The sequence below is a fragment of the Vulpes vulpes genome, chromosome 8, assembly GCF_048418805.1.
Source record: "Vulpes vulpes isolate BD-2025 chromosome 8, VulVul3, whole genome shotgun sequence".
In the NCBI taxonomy this organism is placed as follows: Eukaryota; Metazoa; Chordata; class Mammalia; order Carnivora; family Canidae; genus Vulpes; species Vulpes vulpes.
Window position 1 is genome coordinate 75,039,784 of NC_132787.1, and position 14,435 is coordinate 75,054,218.

At 42.6% G+C, this 14,435-nt stretch overlaps 1 protein-coding gene and 1 non-coding gene across 4 annotated transcripts in view; both read right to left on the minus strand.

Annotated features, from left to right (window-relative positions):
* Nucleotides 1–738: 738 nt before the first annotated feature.
* On the minus strand, nucleotides 739–845 carry LOC112916905 (U6 spliceosomal RNA). The gene has a single exon (XR_003234365.1). It is a non-coding gene; the product is annotated as a U6 spliceosomal RNA (small nuclear RNA).
* Nucleotides 846–2,834: 1,989 nt separating this feature from the next.
* Nucleotides 2,835–14,435, minus strand: part of TTL (tubulin tyrosine ligase) — a 34,475-nt gene continuing 22,874 nt past the window's right edge. For 2 of the 3 annotated variants that reach the window (XM_025994366.2, XM_072767142.1), the window contains 2 exons: nucleotides 9,386–9,529; nucleotides 2,835–6,574 (listed from right to left, as the gene is read on the minus strand). In XM_025994366.2, the coding sequence (XP_025850151.1) occupies nucleotides 6,460–6,574; nucleotides 9,386–9,529 (259 nt within the window). In that variant the 3' untranslated portion in view covers nucleotides 2,835–6,459. Of the gene's footprint in view, nucleotides 6,575–7,843; nucleotides 8,188–9,385; nucleotides 9,530–14,435 lie in introns of those variants that run through there. The other variant, XM_072767141.1, reaches the window with a different exon arrangement.

Genomic DNA, 14,435 nt, shown 5'->3' on the forward strand with positions numbered 1-14,435 from the left:
GCTGCCCTCCTTAAACATTTTAAATGACTGAATTAAGTCTTTGCGTAATAAGATGAATGCTTGGGCTTCCTCAAGGATGGTTTCTACTGATTGCCTTTTCCCTTCATATGCCATACTTTCCTTTTTCTTTCCATGTCCAATAGTTTGTGTTGAAAATTGGAAAAATCTAATATGATGGGGCAACTTTGAAAACCAGATACTCTATCCTCTCCAGGATTATTATTTTCTGAAACCATACTGTAAAGCCTTTATTCTTTGATGCGTGTGACCACTGAAGTCTCTATTACTTTAGTGGTCAACTAATGATTGAACAGATTTCTTTAAACACTTGGACCAATAAGTCTCCCAGTTTTTGCCAAGGGACTCTGTGTATGGGTGTGTGTGTTGAGCATGCCAGGGAGTCTTGTGTAGATCCTCCTGGTCATATAGAGGTAAAAACTGAGGGAATTCAGGGTGCCTAGGTGGCTCAGTTGGTTATGTATATATGACTCTTATTTTCAGTTCAGGTCTTGATCTCAGAGTTCTGAGTTCAAGCCCCACGTTGGGCTCCATGCTGGGCATGCGGCCAAATTAAAAAGAAAAAAAAAAAAAGATGGGAAATTCAGGTCTCCCCAGGCATGCACACAGCCCCTTCCATGTGTGGCCTTCTATATTTTTCAGAAACTTTTCAAAACTTCCAATGGACATCTCATTCCCCATCTTTTCCTAAGTTTTTTTTTTTTTAATTTGTCAAAGTACAAAAATATGGAATGCTTCACGAATTTTCGTGTCATCCTTGTGCAGAGGCCATGCTAATCTTCTCTGTATTGTTCTAATTCTAGTAGATATGCTGCCGAAGGGAGCACTTTTCCTAAGTTTTTTTAGACAGCTTGTTTTTTGTTCCAACTCATAGCCATCTCAGGAAGTTGAGGTATTAAGCAATTGCTGGTGATTGTTTTTAACAAACTCACCTAAGGAAAAGGTTGTTCACACTGGGCGCACTTTGAGAGCTGTTAAAGACAAGCCCTGGATGCCTGGGTGGCTCAATGGTTGCGTATCTGCCTTCAGCTTAGGGTGTGATCCCCATTCCGGGATCGAGTTCCGTATCAGGCTCCCTGTGAAGAGCCTGCTTCTCTCTCTGCCTGTGTCTCTGCCTCTCTGTGTCCCTCATTAATAAATAAATAAAAATCTTAAAAAAAAAAAAAAGACAAGCCCTGAGAGGAGGACTTACATGGAACTGCCAGACAGGTCAAATGACAATTCACTGGGTATGGGGCTTTTTGGAGGAATCCAACCTCACTCTGTACCCTCCTGTTGTTGTTAGACTCCTGGGTTTCACCATAATTATGGGGCTTTTCTTTTCCAGCTTCTGTGGAGCTAGGAAAAGGGAGATGAAAATAGGGTGAATTAAAATATCACAAAACTTACTGTCCTTACCAAGGTGGAACTATTTTTTCTTTAATAAATGTTTCTGGACTGTTGCAAGTCTTTGGTTAATTTCCATTTTTGTCAGTGTTCCCACTGCTTTCATGGAGAGGATTTTCAGAGGTTTTACCCTGCTATTCTTACTGATACCCTCATGTGAATTTGCTTGCAGCAATCAAGCTGTGTCACCAAATATCCTATGAAACAGGGGCTTATTTTCTTTGCCCTTAGGGATGCTTTGGGGGAGACATCTTTAAAATATCACTGGACCTCTAAGGTTATGGGATAACTTCAGGTTCTTTAAGGAGAAGGGGGCAGCAGCAGGACCAGCCTCTTAAGAGAAGTCCTCTAAAAGATATAAACCTGTCCACTCTCAGGATCTTATGTAGATTCCTGCTTGGGTCCATGTCTGCTCATCCCTGCACCGTGCCCTCGCAATCTACACTGAGTCTGGTAGGTGTGTGTCATATCATATCAGAAACCTGTCTGGAGTGCTTAAGCCAGGGCTTCTATTTGTGGAAGGCTTTGTGTCTGTGCTAGAAGTTATGTTTATGGAGTGAAAGCAGCCATACCTGGGAAAGAAGTCCAAAGCATCCAGCATCATCACACAGGAAGTTACAAGTTAACTACAGTTTACATAAATGACACTAAATGCCTGAGGCGTGTTGAGACTTACAGATATTTATATACCTGGCCTTAGTGAACTCTTAAGACTTCATGGCCTTCTGGCTGATTGTAGAATCACTTCAGAAGCCCCTCTACCTCCTCCCTATGTTTGAAGCACACATAATGCTTTCTCACAACTATGGGTCTCACCTGACCATCTGTATCATGATTCAGACAATACACAAGACATGTAAGATGGACTGGATTTTGGCAGCTGAAATTGTTTAAATGCTTACCTTAGAGGAGCTCACCACAGTTTCAAAGGACAATCTGTCGGCTTATGTATTGAGTAATATGCTACGTCAGCAAACAATGGCCACATCTGGCTTGTGTTTGTATGGCATCTGAACTAAGTTGTTTTTTTTTTTAAGAGTTGGTTATTATTTTTTTTTAAAGATTTATTTATTTATTCATTCAGAGAGAGCGAAGAGAGAGGCAGAGACAGAGGCAGAGGGAGAAGCAGGCTCCATGCAGGAAGCCCGATGTGGGACTCCATCCTGGGTCTCCAGGATCACACCCCGGGCTGCAGGCGGCGCTAAACCGCTGTGCCACCGGGGCTGCCCTAAGAGTTGGTTAAAAAAAAAAAAAAGGAATATGCAACAAAGAACATGTTTGGTTTGCAAAGCCTAGAGTATTTACTAATCTGATCCTTTATGGAAAAAGCCTGACCACCTCTCAGTAACAGAATCATGGATTTAAGTAACCAGTGATTATCCTAGGACAGTCAACCACCATGATGAGATGATAGAACCAAAGGGCACAAAAAAACTTGAAATATTACTTTAATGCTCTGGGCATTTTCAACATTCATAAAATCACCTTATTTCAGAGCTCATTTCCTCTTAGGTACAGATTCTGTGTCCAGGATCAGAGACAAGGTTATCACTGAATTTTCTCCACAGCACCCACATGCTGCAGGGGACCTACTCTGGCACCTTGTCTTCTCTAGCAGAGTCCCCACCACACCCACAACAGGGCTTGATCCACACCTGCTTGACACAATGTTGGCTGTCAATGAAAACACACTCTGTAGCTTCGCTGCTGCTTGCAGATTCTGTGGATCCCATACATTTCCAACACTACCAGATATTCCAAGTCTGTGATCATTATCCTGAGGCGCTAGTGAAACAGCAAGTCAGTCAGTGAGTATGCCAGAACCTGTTCCACTGTATCATACAGACACTGAGGCACTTCAATGTTCTGGGTAAAATTGAGTTTATAATTACCACAGGAGTTAAGAGCGAGGGAAGGAGTTTTCTCTCAATAATTCATAACCTTAACATATATTTAGCAGATTTATACATTCCTGTCTGTTTACATTTGTTGTCAAGGCTTCACAAACTATTGAAGTCAATGAGAGTACATTTGAGTTTACAAATGCTGGGACAAGAAGCAAAGAGAGAACATGCTTTAGACAGTAGTTGCTTGTATCCTGAAAATGTAGGTCAACACACTGACCAACAACACGGTCATTCTTAAAGAAATGCCTGTCCTTCCAAAAAGAACTTTTTTAAAAATAAGCCCTAGGCCTTATTTGATTATTCTCAGGTAGTAATGTGTTTGTCCTTTCTTCTCAAGCAGTGGTTCAAGGCATCTCAAAGCATACTGACACCTGAGGTTCTGATTTAATTGGTCAGAGGTGGGAGAGAAAGGGAGGGTGGTGAAACCAACATTTTTCAACATTACTGACACCTGAGGTTCTGATTTAATTGGTCAGAGGTGGGAGAGAAAGGGAGGGTGGTGAAATCAACATTTTTCAAAAGCTTCCCAAGTGATTCCAGCATAAAGTCAGCACTGAGAACCTTGGTACCACAGGTTCTCGAGTCTTCCTAATCTTACCTGTCCTCACTAAAAGTCCTTGAGGTAGTCCCCAGCCCAGGCAACGATCTCTCCCATGAGATCAGAAACTAAGGCACAGAGAGGTAACAGGTTCATCTCACACTGTGCGGCCAAATGATGGGACCAATATAGGAATTAACATCTCTAAATAAACAACACCTCTGCCCTCTCAATGGGCGACACATTGGCAGACTGCATATATAAAGACTAACTGAGGAGGAAGGAATGATCATCTGTGCCCAAGGTATCATGGAAGGGTGTGGACACAGTTCTGAGCCAACCATCCCAATCAAAAATAAATGCGTAAAATAGATACTTAATTGAAACCATGTGAGGAATGAAGTACAACTTTCTTTCTAAAGCCTTACTTCCCTCACATATATGCTATTGATTTGTTTCTTAAAAAATCCATCAAGATCCATGGGCTTGCAAATCTAAATTTAGTTCTGTCATTGTAAGAGTTGGAAAACTCTCAAATGTCCCTTTAAATTAGGTCCAAAAGGTCATTACAAATCTGCATTCACATGTGATAGCATGATAAAAACTTCCATGCTTTTCCCATCAACAGTCCACAGAGACTTCTCAAGGACTCAGTATCTTAATACTTTCTAAATGGGTCACGATCTGCTCAAAGTCCCCAAAGACTAATCCAACAGTGCTGGACCTCCAAGATTGACTTTCACTGCTGACTGTTTTACTTTGCTCTGGACACAAACTTTATCATCTGTATTCTGGGTAACCACCAGGCCTTTTATTTTGTAATTCCAAATTTGCAGAAGAGCCAAGCCAGTTGCGCCTTTCTCCTTTACCCTGACATTATGCCATCACATCCTACACCCACTGCTGCATCTATTAAATACTCCTTATTCCTTTCTTCACTGTGAGCTCCCACATCTCATCATGTTTGAGGAGGCATTGCTCTTTTCTCTTTTTAAAAATGTTTCCACAATGGCAGAACTGTTGTCTGGTGCCACACAGAAATAACAATGGAGCACACATATACACAAAGGAAGAACACAGCATGTACTGGACAGGAGGCCTGTGGTGGTTTCCAGGACCCTCTAAGAAGGACCTGTTCATTCAGCTCACGCTGAACACAAGAAGCATCTTGTTCTTCCCATGGCTAGTGATGTAGCCTCCTGAAAAATCTGCAGAATATTTGACCAGCAAGTGGAAATTACACCTAACAGGACACATTAGTTGACTTACAAGATGCTATGTGGAGCTCTGAAACCACATCTTTCCCATTTTAGGAGACTCTCCCATTCGGGCTAGACATACACTCATTTAGACCCTTGACCTGATGTTAAGAGGCACAAGCAGGCAGAGAATCCTCCCTGGAACAAAACCTGCCCTTCCAGCTCCCACGGAAGGTGTTTAGAGAGCAAGAAAATGGAGGAAAGCTACCTGTGCCTGGGGCAGTGCCACCTAGTGGTGGTCGTGGTGTGTGTGTGTGTGTGTGTGTGTGTGTGTGTGTGTGTGTGTGTAATTCTACTCCTGCCTGGGGCAGTGCCACCTAGTGGTGGTCGTGGTGTGTGTGTGTGTGTGTGTGTGTGTGTGTGTGTGTGTGTGTGTGTAATTCTACTCCTGCCCCAGACAGGGGTTTTTACAGTTTAAGACAACAACAAAAAAAGGGAACAAAAGGGAACTTTGCAAAAGTGCATGTAGAATTCTGGTTAAAATAAAGATAACTGAGAATCATCATATTTCAAAGACCCACCACACCCAACTATTAAGTAAAGCAAGACATTGTGTTTTTTCTCTCTCATGCTTATTTGATGCTTATGGGTTTGTGGCAGACTTGCTGCTTGGTTTCTAAAACATGCACAGAGCAGATCGAGAGCAGCATTTGCCGTTTCGGTGCCCAGCCCACATCAACCCTGATGGGTGACTGATCAAACGCCATCAGAAACATGATGAGGAAATCCCCCTCCGCTGTGAGGTGGTGCCCAGCATGAAACCAAGGACTGTTGGTGCATGCTTGTCCGGACTTTTCTGGGCAGGGTGTTGTGGAGAGGGATGGGCAGGGAAACACTGGCAACCTCCCAAATTCTGTAATATCCAATGCCTGTCCCAGACGGAAGGGTTGCAGCTGGGCATAGAGCTAAGGCACTAAGGCTGCAGCAGGTGGAAAGACACCAACCAAAGGTCCGACAGTCTCAACCCCCAGGGAGGAAAGGCGCTGCTCACAATGCTGCCTTAGGATAAAAATTGGATTTTTTGAAGGATAAGAACATAAAATACTCAAATCCCTGTCTTTTCCCCTTAGAAGAATATTTTACTCCCCCCTCAGAGAAATCTGCTTCAGTTTTCACATCTTAATAGCAATGCTGAGAGCGCCACCTGGGAACCCCTGAGCAACCACTCTTTGGGGAAGGTGCCTTTCCCTCTCGTGTTCTCTCTTCTACTGTGTTCTCTCTTCTACCGTGGCTCTGCCGGTTACTTCTCTTTCTCCAGTCCTGGCTTGGTAATGAGCAATCCTGACCTTTCACCTTCCCCTGGAGCAGGAGCTCGTGGTTCTTCTGAGGCAGCTCTGAGCACCTCCCTCAGTCACAGCTTGATGAACGCAGCCGGCTGGATGTGCTGCGGCTCCACATCTGGGGGTGGGAAGACACTGGATATGGCAATGTCCACGATGCCCTGGCACAGTTCTGCATAAAGCCTCCTGAAATGTTTTTCAAAAAACATCACTGACAATGTTCATCAAAGTACATGTGAAAAGTCAGTTTTTTTCACCAGGACCTGCCCTAGATATTCCATCTCATGACCAAATTTATAAAATTGGTTTCCATGCTACATACAAAAGCTGCATGAAGATCAAGCATCACCTTAACAAATATTTCTCAAAGGTCTCAGGTGAATAGACAACTTCTGCTCTCACTGGCAGAGAAGAGGGGCAATTTCAATAGAGTATAAGAGCCACCTTGCCTGTCTGTGGTGGGTATACTTGGAGGGAAAGTACCTTCGCATTGTGGCTGAGGAGATTCTAGGAAAGGCTCTCAAGGGGTGACAAATAAGCTGAGACCTGGAGAATGAGTGAAGTGGATGACAAGACAGTAGTAGATGACAGGGTAGAAAAGAGGACAGAGAGGAGAGATAGACCCAGGAGATAGAAGGAGGGGGAAAGAGGAAAAGAAGAAGAGAAAGAGAGTATGTGTTGGGGGAGGGGGAGAAGAGGGGTTGCACCAATGGAAGCAGCAGAGAACACTGAGAATGGATTTATTTTTTATTTTTTTGGATTTTTTAAAGATTTTTATTTATTTATTCATGAGAGATACACAGGGAGAGAAGCAGAGACACAGGCAGAGGGAGAAGCAGGTTCCATGCAGGGAGCCCGATGTGGGACTTGATCTCGGGACTCCAGGATCACGCCCTGGGCCGAAGGCAGGCGCTAAACCGCTGAGCCACCCAGGGATCCCCGAGAGTGGATTTTATTGGAGCAGGAGCATCCCCATTAGAAGGCTTTCTGCAAAAGCCTCCACACTGGGGGTGGACAGCAGAGGACTGCTAAGGCTGGAGGACAAGGTCCCAATGGACAGAACTTGAGGGTAATGGAAAGGAAGAGGCTGGATCTTGGTCAGAAGTCCAGCTTGGATTCTGTGGGGAAGGGAGGTGGACATTCACAGGGATGGGAGAGTCTGGGGCAGGGGGTGCCTCTCAGACATCCACAGACATCCTTGCAGGACACTGGGCAGGCAGGTGCACACACTGGTCTGGAACTCTGGACTGTGATGCAATTTGGTGGTCTTAAAATTATGAAGTTGAATAAGATCACATTCAGAGAAAGTGCAGGGGAGAGAGAAGACAACACCCAGGGCTGAGGCACTGACACAGGTCCACTGATGAGGAACAAGAAGCCAACCTTGACCACATTTCCTCAATCAAAACTTTCCAGTACAGATTGTGCCTGAAGCCATGATAGAAGTGCATCTCAGCAAGGTGTGAGCAGCTGCCTCAAAGGCTGTTGAGAGATGGGATGTCCGCACAGAAAGGGGCCACTGGACTTGGCAATATGGACTTGGGTGGGGACCTTCAAAGAACAATTTCTATGGGGGGGAGGGGATGGTATACAGCCCAGAATGGACCGCAGTACAGATGAGAATAGAGGAAGAGAAGACAGCCTGAGTAGACACTGCTTTCCAGAAGTTTGTCTGTGACAGGAGCAAGAAGAAGGAGTCACCAGAGCAGGATGAGGGCTCTTTTTTAACAGATGGGGAGATCTGCTGCATATGCACATGCTGATGGAAACCATATCCCAAAGAGGGGGAGAAGGTGATACTGTGAATGAGAAAGACAAAGAGACATGGGACAGGATAAGGAGGGCATAGGGTATAGAACACAAGGGAGGACTGAACCTTTATTGGAAGGACAAGGGAAAACAGGCACATTGCTGTGGATTTGGTGAACGGAAGATGTGAGCCATCCTGTTCTCCTCTTTGCTTCAGGTGGCTTACCTCTCCTTCTTCCATCCCACTCAGTTCCAAACACCACCCCTCAATAGCAGCCTTTTGCTCAATGATATTATCTTTAGCATCCTTTATCAAAGATAAAGCATGTCCCAGTTTGTGACCCAGGCCCCATTATGGGGCCTTGCACGTTGGGAGTACTAAGAGTACTGGTTAGCTGAAAGGACTGCCAAACAAGAATAATCACACCTGCCATGTTGTGGCCATGGAGCAGGTGGCAAAGGCCTGGCTCCTAATGAAAGAGCTACTTGTATGTTAACACTGCCCCTTATAGGTCCAGGACTTTCTCCTGAAATGTGGAAGATACCTCAACTCCTCTAAGACATGGATGTGGAAAACCTGAAGGGTCTTGACCTGATGAAAACCATCTTTAGAAGAACCAGCAGCATTCAAGGATCATGTCCACCTGACTTCCACTTACATCTAAGGCCTCCGTGATGCTTCTGAGGGTACGTTCTGTTCATCTGTGCATCTCCCACAGAGCCTGGCACAGGCATAGTCCCACTAGATGCTACATCCCCCTTTTCGCCCTTTTGAAGGCTCTCCTCCCCTCCTCTCCATGGTATATGTGACACTCTTCTCTCTATCCTAGTTCTAGCTCCACTGTGTCTACAACGCCTTCTCAGAATACTTCCTGCCTGAGGAGGCCCTCAATTTCTTGGTTATCAGTGTCCCCTCTCCCCTCTCCCAAACTCACAGGACCTCCATTCCCTGAACTGGTCACACAAAAGGGTCTCCTCTGACAGTTATTAGCTTTGCTTGAAACCCTCATTCATAGCACTTACCTGAGTACAGACTACTGCTCAACACACATGGGGGAATTGGGAAGGACTGACCCAGCAAAGCCCCGCTGCTAGCCAGGGTCCTGCCAAAGGACATCTCCCTAACAACAGTTAAACAGTCTATGCTTGAACACTCTGGTAATGGGAGCTCACCACCTTTGCCAAGACAGACATCCAACTGTGGAACCAACTTCCCATTTGTTAAAACACAGTGATGTTCAGGCTTACTGAGCACAAGCAGGGGCGCCGTTGACCTCAATGAGCCAGACCTTCAGCGTCTCATCCACCATGAAGTCGAAGCCAAAGAGCTGGAAGCTCTGGTAAGGGAGGTACCTGGTGCTGATGGCAGGCTCCACACTCATGAGGCAGCTTCTGCAGGGCAAAGGAAAAGAGCTCACTGAGAGTGGGTTGGTTGAAGCAGAAGGAACATGGAAAATGTGCTTGGCTGATTTTATATCAAAAGTGATGATAAAATATCCACTTGGACTTAATTCTCTCTTTTATTTATTATATTGTATTTAAGATTTTATTTTGAAGTATCTCTACCAATGTAGGGCTCAAACTCACAACCCAGAGATCAAGAGTTGCAAGCTCTACCAACTGAGCCAGCCAAGTGCCCCAATTCTCTTTCAAATTTGTTACTAATAGGGGTACCTGGGTGGCTCAGTCAGTTAAGCATCTGCCTTCTGCAGGGGTGTGATCCTGGGGATCCAGCCTCCATCAGGCTCCCTACTCTGCAGGGAGCCTGCTTCTCCCTCTCCTTCTGCCCCTCCCCCTGCTTGTGCTCTCTTTCAAATAAATACATAAAATCTTTTAAAAATGTATCACCAATAGAGTACTTAAGACAATGTTATTTATGAAGCTATTTGTTACAAAACTCTGCAAACACTCATGTTCTTGCAAGTAGGGCCTGCCTTCCCAGCACAGTGCTAAGTCACCACAGCCCTTGGAAAGGTGGATTCTTCCAATAGGAGGCTGCACCATGTTTGTAATAAATAAAACACTCCCATGCATTGTTGCCATATAAAAGAAATGGACTACCATTTGGTGAAGAGTAGAATTTGAAGTGAAGTTGGCCTCATCGATTGCTTTGCTTTCATTAGCTCCAGTTCTAATGCCAAATTATTATTAATTAAAAGATTTAAATATTGAAATACAAAATAGAATTACTACTAACCTCAACTACCATTCAAAAAATGGGGAAAAAACACAAAAAAACTGAAAACACAAAAAAGTTGAAAATGAACCTCAGAAACATATTGAGTTATTACATAAGATCTAAGGTCAGGGGCCTAAGACCAGAATCTTGGACAAGTTTTTTAACCTCTCTGAGCCAAGCTTTGATTTTTTTAAAAAAATATTTTATTTATTTATTCATGAGAGACACACACAGAGAGAGGCAGAGACACAGACAGAGGAAGAAGCAGGCTCCATGCAGGGAACCCAATGCGGGACTCGATCCCAGGACCCTGAGATCACAACGTGAGCCGAAGGCAGACGCTCAACCACTGAGCCACCCAAGTGCCCCCAAGCTTCGATTTCTTTATCCACAAAGGAAGGGGTAAAAATAATACCTAGTCCTAGTGCTGCGATGGTTCAATTAAATAATTACATAAATAACTTACTAGGGTACCTGGGTGGCTTAGTAGGTTGGGGGTCTGCCTTCAGCTCAGGTCCTAATCCCAGGGTCCTGGGATCAAGCCCCATGTCAGGCTCCCTGCTTAGCAGGAAGTTTGCTTCTCTCTCTTCCTCTGCCCCTTGTCTCCCCCCACCACCCTGTTTATGCTCTCTCTCTTAACCTTACTACTTGATGGGATGAGCACTGGGTGTTATACTATATGTTGCCAAATCTAACTCCAATAAAAAAATATATATGAAACAAACAAACAAAAACCTTACTACTAATAAATCAGGTTTCTAGAATAACCATCCCAGAAAACCTCTGCCATTTCTGTTTTATAAAGATCTTTCCTGCCTTTTCCCCTCAAATGAATGTTGGGGCAAAATATCTATTTCAGTAATAAAATATGTTGTAATGACTCTAAGATTACCAGAGATAGCTTTCCTCCTACACAATTGTATGTTTACAAGGAAAAATTAATGAACTAGCTTTCACGTGACTAACTCCAAGATGCACCCATACAGGTACGTTTTGACTCATGACTTTAAAGAATTGAGACCTCTCTGAACTTGGAGCCAGGATCTTGCTCCTCCAACCTATCCTCTACCACTACACCCCCAGAAAGGAAAATATTTCTATGCATATGTTTAAACTTTTAAAAGTAATTTTGAGCAGTTAGATACTTAAGAATCAATTGGAATAAAAATTTCTTCCCTCATTCACCTTTAATGTGAACTGGTAAGCCACATACCACTTTTTTTTTTTTAATAGCTTTATCTCTACTCTATGAAGAAATACCCTTAACTTTTGTTTTAATTAAAATACCCTTTCTGATATTATAATTTTTTTAAAGATTGTATTTATTTATTCATGAGAGATACAGAGAGAGAGACACACAGGCAGAGGGAGAAGCAGGCTCCATGCAGGGAGCCTGATGTGGGACTCGACCCTGGGACTCCAGGATCACGCCCCGAGCCAAAGCCAGACGCTCAACTGTTGAGCCATGCAGGCGTCCCTCTAATATCATAATTAAGAAAACTTTTACACTTAATAGAGGCTCATGGAAAAAGAGAGAAAAATCCCTTACAAAGTGAAAGAAACACTATGTTCAAACACATAAAGGAAAAGCTGAGAGCCAGAAGCAAATAAAAATTAAATACTATTTTTTTACAGCTAGAAGCTCAAGATTAATAATACACTTTTTCAAGAATTTTTTTTCATCATCAGAGACTTTATACAGTACATCTTTTTTCGGCAGGAGTGGGAAGTTAGGGGGAGGCTAGCTGGGGGAAAAAAAACAAACCATGAGAGCTGTTAGGAGCATTTTTAGCACCAAAGCAGCAACACTGTCTGAACTGTACAGAACAATCAGGGAGGGGGGACAAATACCCAATAAATCTTTTGCCTAAAATAGGAAATCTTTCTTCAGCATACTTGATTTATCCAATGTCAGAATTCTAAGCACCTACAATCCCTGAAGAAATGGTACTCTAATTATTCTGCCAGACTCTATGTAAGAATACATTAAGGAAAAAGTCTTCGTCATTGTGGTAATGTGGTAATGACAAAATGGATGACAGACTAACAGAACAGAATGGAGATTCCTAACATAAATGGCCACCTGATTTATAACAAAGGTTCATCAAAATGTAGTGGGAAAAGGCCAGCCTTTTACACAAATGGTCCTGGGTTAACAAGATGCCCCATAGAGAAACATGAAATCTGACATAGAACAATTCATAGATTATAGCTCTAAAATGTAAAAGATAGGGACGCTGGGTGGCTCAGTGGTTTAGTACCTGTCTTCAGCCCAGGGCATGATCCTAGAGTCCTGGGATCAAGTCCCACATCTCTGCCTGTGTCTCTGCCCCTCTCTCTCTCTGTGTCTCTCATGAATAAATAAATAAAATCTTTTTTTTAAAAAAATGTAAAAGATAAAGACCAAGATGGCCATCAACTATAGAAGGATAAACCATGTAATAATCACACAAATATTGCACAGCAATAAAAAAGGAAATTACTGCCATACGCAACAATATGGATGAAACCCATAGATACAACTGTGAAAAAACACTGAACGTGAAACAGAAAATACAGTATAATTCCATTTATATAAAATGTAAGAGTAAGCAAAAGGAATCTATAGTCATGAAAGTCAGAAGAATGGCTATATGTGGCATGAAGTATATATTTTGAAGGAGTCCAACAGAGTACTCTGTGGTGCTGTAAATGTTTTATATCCGATTTGTGTTATGATTAGCAAAGTGTATGCATAGTTAAAAGCTCACTACACTGTACACTTAAGATTTGGGGACTTCACCATATGCATGTTATACCTCAATTAAAAAAATCTCTATTGGATTTAATAAATTAATAATAACATAAAAAATTATTTCCAGGCTTATTTAGGAAACAGAACCAAGAGAAAAGAACAGACAATAGAAACAAAATCTGTAAAAGTCAAGGGGTAGCAAATTTTTTTTCTACAAAGGATCAGACAGTAACTATTTTAGGTTTTGAAGGGCTATATATGGTTTTTGTTACATATTCTTCTATTTCTAAAAAACCTTTTAAAAATGTGGAAACTATTTTTAGCTCATGGTATATATGAAAACAAGTTTTAGGTTGGATTTGGCCCATACACAGTTTACTAACCTCTACTACAAGTAATTTAGATTTCAGACTAATCAAATAAACATGTTAAAGAATTACCATTAACATGTTCAAGAAAATATAAGACAAGTGGGAGATTTCACAAGAGGGAGGACTATAATCTAAAAAGAGTGAAATGGAAATTCTAGAACTGAAAATTACAATACCTAAAATCAAGAATTCAACAGATGAGTTTAACAACAAATTTTAATGGTTTTCCTTTTTCCTTTTTAAACAGGTTTTAGTTACTGAAGTGAGAGATCAATGATACACAAAAACCATGGGAGAAATGTGAGACAGTGAAAGGACTGGTATCCAGAATCCCAGAGGAGAGAAGAATGGGACAAAATCCGTAAGTGAAAAAGACAGTGGCCGTGAGTATCCCAAAACGAATAAATGACCTGAAGCCACAGATTCAAGAAGCACTATGACACCTATGTAATGCAAGCCAGAAAACAATGGTAAGCCATCCTCGAAGGACTTTAAAAAAAAAAAAAGGAAAAAAAAGATTCTGCTGATCTAGAAATCTGTTTCCAAAGCAAGTGTCTTTTTTCTTTTTCTTAAGAGATTTTTATCCATTTATTTGACAGGGAGAGAGAGAGAAAATGAGCACAAGCTGGGGGAATGGCAGGCAGAGGGAGAGGGAGAAGTAGGCTCTCTGCTGAGCCAGGAGCCTAACATGGGGCTCGATCCCAAGACCCTGGAATCATGACCTGAGTTGAAGGCAGACGCTTAACCAACTGAACCACCCAGGCACCCAGCAAGTGTCTTTTTTTTTTTTTTTTTTTTTTTAAGATTTTATTTATTTGAGAGAGAGAGAGAGCGAGAGAGAGAGCGAGCCAGGGGAGGGACAGACACAGAGGGAGAGAGAATATTAAACAGACCCCCCACTGAGCAGAGAGCCCAACACAGGGCTTGATCTCACAACCCTGGGATCATGACCTGAGCAGAAGGCAGAAGCTTAACTGACTGAGCACCTCTATTTTTAATTTTTTTAAGGCCACT